Consider the following 6,484-nt stretch of genomic DNA (forward strand, 5'->3'; position numbering starts at 1 on the left):
ATTATCAAGAGAAATCTTAGCATCATTGATCTAATTCTATCAATGAATCGAAGAATTAATAGAGATTAGGATTAACTTGGAAAATTTTTTTATTTTATGAATTTTAAATGTTTAGAAAAAACTATATGTTTAATAATTATAATATTATTTGATAAAAGTGAATAAATATAAGAAAAATAAAATTTAGACTTAAATGATAATGAAATTATAGAAGAAAATTAATATATTCATGGGATATTGTTGGAGGGTTGATTATATAAAAATGTTGATTGAAGTTTGAGTTTTATTAAGTTATGCATTATTAAGTTGAGCAATTTATGTTAGATGGAACAAGATATAATTTCTTTTCATCTAATATATTGTAGCTTTTGTTTTGACTTTTAGAATCGATCCTTTAAATATATTCTACAAATATCTATAGTATATTAATTTCGAAATAATAACAAAATTTAGAAAAAAAATTTGATATAAGAAGAAAAAAAAATGAATTCCAAATTTTCGATGTTAGATATAGTTAATCAATATTTAATTATTTTAGATATAGTTTATAAAAAATTGTATATCAATCCCTATATATTATATTTTATATTCTACAATTATAGTCTATTGTTTAAATAAAAAATTGTAAATTAAACATAAAAATTTTATGTAAAATAATCAAGAGATCGAATATTTTTTCAGAAATCAATTATATATTGTTTTTTTTTCTATTAGAAGCATGACTGTGCAATCGATATCTTTGAAAATTTATACTTTAAATATAAAAAATATGAAAATAATTATACATAAAATCAACATTTTTCAAATGTCAGCATTATTTCTGAATTTATTTTTGTTATAAATCTTAATTTCATTTTTGTAATCTGAAATTAAATATTTAACACAAAAGAGACAATAATGCATAGTGGAATATTTTTCATTCATATATAGTTAAAATATTTAAATAACTTGAAGCAATTCGTAATACGTTATTTGTTTCATTTTGTAAACATATGTATGACTAACATATGTTTAATATACAAATAGAAAAAACATATAGACGTTGGTTTATTGACTTTAATTCGTTTAAAGCGATAGCAATTTACATTAACAATTACAAGTGTTAATATATTTGTGCGACACCTTTGAGGAATCGATTCTAGAAACTAAAACAAAGAAAAAAGTTCATAAAAGTTAATCAAATGTCGAAACTTATTTATTAAGTCATAAGCACTTTAAGATTGCGTTAAATAGAATGAAATGGAGACAAAACAAGATGATGTGACAATATAATCAAGACAAGATTATTTGTCTATCTCTGTCCAATCAATATATTAATACGTTGTATGTAAAATTTTTATGCAATTATTGTCTTTTCCTCTTGCAATTTTGTGCCCCAAAGAGTTAAGTACCAGAAAAAGTTCGTGCGAATTTACAATACAATTTTTTAATTTTCTTTTGAAATTCTTCAAAATTATATTATATAATATAAATTTATGGATATAATTAAAGATCTTGAGTTTCATTTCGCAAAAAAAAAAATTAATCATAATTTTAATCTCACTATCGTGAATTGAACTGTTCTTTCGACAAAAAGATCGAATATAGATAAAAATGAGTTATGATCAAAGAGGCTATATTTCCACGAACACTACAAATAATTTTTGTATCTATTGCTCAATTTCCAAGTTTAAATTATTTATAAAGGTATAAACGCATAAATTTTCTTTTCGCTCACAATCTTTATCCTTACGTAAATAATGGATAAATAGAAGCAATATTTCATAAAATCTACTATCTTTATATACGTATTAGATTTACAAATTACCCATATAAGATTCATTTTCAATTTGAGTGCTGGCAATAAAATCGTACGAAGTTTTTCCGGTACCTAATAGTTTCCTGTTTTTCTTCACCGATTCTGCCGCCGATCGAACGTTCATTTCTTTACAGTAATCGCCTTTCTGATCTCTCCTTTGTCGTTGAACGTCAATGTGTTCAACAAACGGTACACCACTTGGCAGATTTACCTGTTGATCTGTTCGATCGTTCCGGTTTTGGGCCTCATTACGGCTAGCACATTGCCCCAAAGTCCGAGATATCTTGTGAATATTGGTAAAACCGATGAAGCTTTGAAGTTACTCAGGACAATGTACTCCATGAATAAAAAGAAGCCTGCCAACACGTTTCCGGTGAGATTCGAATTTTCCTTTCTATTAAAGATAAAATAAAGATCAGAATTTCAAAATTTAAAAAATTTCGAGTTTTTGAGGTTTGAAACAATTTATTGTTTTTATAATTCGGATAAAGAATTATTTATATATTTTAAATGAGTTAAAGAAATGTAACGATATGAATTTACAGTGAGAATGTTATATTTTTATCATTTAATTCATTTTTGAAAAATGAATGAATATCGAATTAGAATCTTTTAATAAGAATCATAATGAAAAATTAAATAAAATTAATAAAAAAAAGGAATAATCGATTCTCAAAATTGGGGCACAAATAAATAAAACTTTTAATTTAATTTTTATTAAAAAATGGCAGAAAGTAAATCAAAAATCGTGATGGTGAAGTAAATCAGAAGAACTACTTACTGCTAAAGAAAATAAATCATGCATTAAAAAATTTTTGGACAATAATGGATTTTTGAATAAATATCGAAGAATTTTTTTTCATTCGAAAAAAATATGATCAATATTGAATTCGAATATAAATACGAACGAAATATAGAGACAAAGAGTAAAGATTTTATTGTATTTTTATTTAATTAATAACAATTTAATTATATTTATATTTATATTTTAATCTCATTTTAATTGATAATGATTAATCCATTACAATCAATATATATACATATAAATAGAAGAAGATAAAATAAATAAAATATTTTCATACCAAAAAAGATGGATAATGTTATTATTGATTGCTTTTTGAACGTAAATTCAAAATTTCTTATGATTAATTTTAAATAAAATAAATATTTTTTTAAAAGAAAAAAAGTTTCGACTTTCAAAATCTTCGAGATCTCATAAAGTTCCGAATTTGAAAATCAAATTTTGATTCATCTTTGTTTTTTACATTACCTGTTATAAAACAAGTGCACAATGCACAACATAGTGTGATATACATCAGAACATTATACGTTGTCATCGCGTTTACGACAGAATCAAACCTGGTGACAGAATACGTTATTAACTACAGGAAATTAGAATGATATATATGTCTTAAACTAAGAGAACATGAAGTAATATTGGCAAGAATAGAGAATTATTTTTAGTGATATAGATATAAATTGTAAAATAAATAAATGAAAACTTAAATCATAATAATTAATGAATTTAAAAATAAATTAATAATTCAAATAAATAAATAGAAATAAAAAGAGAATACATTGAATATAAAAAAAGAGAAAAATTCAAGTGATAATAATTTTATAGTTAATATAATTTTAATCTTTTCAAGATCAAAGTTTTTAAGTATAAGAATTTTTTTTTTATAAATTAAATTGATGATAGAAACATATTTTTTTATGATGTAGAAAGAAGATATAATATATTAAAATTTTAAATCGATTTCAAAAAAATTATTATTTATTTAATAATTATATTCCATATATACATATAGCTAGTATTGATAGATATATAGCTACTATTGAAACGTTAGCAAGTAATTAATATATTAAAAACAATACAAACTGTTGAAACAATAATTTGATATATCTTTTTAATTAAACAAAGTTTTAAAATTTTGTAAAACATTCTTTAATTTTCTATATCTAACTGTATCTAACATTTTTTTTTTTCTATTAATTCATGTAGCTAATAGTATTCTTTGCAATTAGCTTAAATTTTATAATCATTTGTGGTTAAGTTAAATCAACAATAATTTTAATATTTATTTTTATAGCTGTTCTCATAAATGAAATACGATGTTTTGAAAAAATAATAAGTTAAATTGGAATAATAATAAATTAATTGAAATTAAAAAGATTGAAACAATCATATATAATATATACAATAAATATTTAGTATATTAGTAATTTATAAAAATTATTTTTAATGTAATATTAATTCGTTATTCTTTCAAAAGATAATTAAGTATCATGTTTCATTTATAATAGTTAACAAATGATGATTAAAAATGATCTCTGGCTAAGAACTACAGGTCATAAAATTTCAACTTAATAATAGAGAACAATATCAGTTACAATGGCATACAAAAAATTTCTGCACTGTTATACAATTCAATATTACAAAACAAAAAACATCTTTACAAACTTCTTGTTCATATTTCGTAAATAATTGGTAAAATAAAATAAACTTTAATAAATTCCAACAATGTTTATATTTATGATAATTCAGAAAATGTTCGTAAAAAGGTTGATCTTTTTAAAAATTATTTTTAATTTTTTTCTAAAAAATGCAATTTAATTAATTTATATTAAATAAATATAATCCATAATTTCAATTTTTCATTTTCAATTATTTTAAAATTTTTATATTTTCCTATGAAATGTACAGTATTTACATAATAAAATGATTATCATATTAATTGAATTAAATTAAAAGAGATATAATGTTATAATAGAATATTTAAATCTGAATATTTTAATTCTTATAATACAGAATGTTAATATATTTAATATATTTAAGAGTTATATAATTAATATGTAATTAATTAATCGATTAATTATTACATGGTAATTAATCGATATTTTTGAAAAATTAATTTTAGAAAGCAAAATAAATATAAAAGTTGATAATAATAAAAATATCGATTAAGGCTTATTCATCGAATTATTTTCATTGAGTACATTGAAGATAGAGTTGTCTCAATCTATCATCTATAATCAATTGCTTATAATTTAATAAATAAACCTCAATAATCTATCTTTACATATCAACTTTTTTATTTATCTCAACTTTTAAAATCGATACTCACACACAAATATACCACGAATATTTCAATAATTACATGACAAAATCTTATAAAAGCCATATAAAAGTTTTTTCAATTTTCGATATCTTTCGTATTTTTATATCTTATATAATAAGTTTCCAGAATAAGTATCGAACATAGTAATTAATTTCAGAAATTCCTACTCAGCTTTACTCCCTTCGTTTGCCTCTTTTTTTTCCCCTTTTCAGATTAAAGCATTGCTCGTATGGGAGAACACACCGCTATCTCGTCACTCCTTGTTCAAAGCGAATTCCGAAAAAATACGGCTCGCCTATTACAACACTAAACTTTTATTCACCTCCCCGTATTTGCGCGCCGTTACTTTCCTCAATTTTCTTCAATTCGGTAGCATGTTGGGGTAAGTTTCTCGACGCCAAATCCCGCATCTCTCGGGATAAATACGTCCAATCTCTCTTCGCTCAGATTCAACACTATGAGACTCTGGGTACCGCATCTATTCATCATCCTGAATAATTTCGATGACGAGAGATGGACCAAAGATAGAGCGCCGACTATGCGCGAAATGTTAGATCGTCGTATGTCGGTGCCGGCCAAGAACTATTTAAATTGCCCAGATTTCGATAGCATCTGCTTAACGGTGAGAGAAAAGTCAATTTTCGAGTTTGAAATTGCCATGTAAAAATTTTTCTGTAATTAAAATATTTATTTTTCAGTGGAAAATCAATGCTGTGATATATCAAAATTCCGCCATTATTGCATTGTCGGCTGTTACATTCTCGTTTCTCGTTGGAACTATAACCACTTCGAAATTTAGAAAGAAAGCAATCATGCGTAAGGCTTTAATATTTTCATTGATCACTTCATTTGTTATTCATGCATTGTCAATTTATGATACGAAATTGGAAAAAATTTATTTCGAATGATAATTTAAAGATAATTATTTTAAATAACTTTGATTGATATTTGAAAAATTTATTTCTATTAATTTCGAAAGATATTAATTCGATAAATATTAATGATGAATAAAAAATTTTCGATATTATATTGAATGCTGCTTATCTAAATTTTAATAATGTAACAATCTTCACTATAATAATATGTGGAATAGTGATGATTATATTTATAGAATGTTCTGCATACATACATATATCAAAAATCTATAAAAAATCTAATCATTCGTTCTCAAAAAATTAAACAAATTTGATTTATTAAGTGCTAAATAAAATGTTAAAGTACGAACAAAAAAAAAGTAATTTTGTAAAAGCATTTGATGTGCATGTTTCAAATAGGATTTGATTAAGTAAAATTGAGTTTTTAATAGAAGACTGAAAGATTTTTCATGGAAATAATTGAAGATTTTATATGGAATATTCTGTTGATATTGAGATTGATTATTAGACATTTAATGACAATTTCTATATAATATAAGACAGTTATATTATTGTATTGAATAAATGGAATTCAATATATGTATAATACTGAAATTATATATATTATATTTTATTATATATTTATAAATTATATATATATATATATATATATATATATATATATTATTCTTTATCTTGAAAAGAATAAT

The 6,484-nt window shown here is 22.7% G+C and overlaps 1 protein-coding gene across 1 annotated transcript in view; it reads left to right on the forward strand.

The window, feature by feature from the left end:
• LOC102671270 (synaptic vesicle glycoprotein 2B-like) overlaps positions 1-6,484 on the forward strand; it is a 12,955-nt gene that overhangs the window by 3,761 nt on the left and 2,710 nt on the right. The window contains exons 6-9 of the mRNA XM_006615498.2: positions 1,933-2,171; positions 5,133-5,302; positions 5,368-5,542; positions 5,619-5,736. Coding sequence (XP_006615561.1) covers positions 1,933-2,171; positions 5,133-5,302; positions 5,368-5,542; positions 5,619-5,736 — 702 coding nt within the window. The remainder of the gene's footprint in view (positions 1-1,932; positions 2,172-5,132; positions 5,303-5,367; positions 5,543-5,618; positions 5,737-6,484) is intronic.

This window comes from Apis dorsata, unplaced genomic scaffold, assembly GCF_000469605.1.
Source record: "Apis dorsata unplaced genomic scaffold, Apis dorsata 1.3 scaffold_225, whole genome shotgun sequence".
In the NCBI taxonomy this organism is placed as follows: domain Eukaryota; kingdom Metazoa; phylum Arthropoda; class Insecta; order Hymenoptera; family Apidae; genus Apis; species Apis dorsata.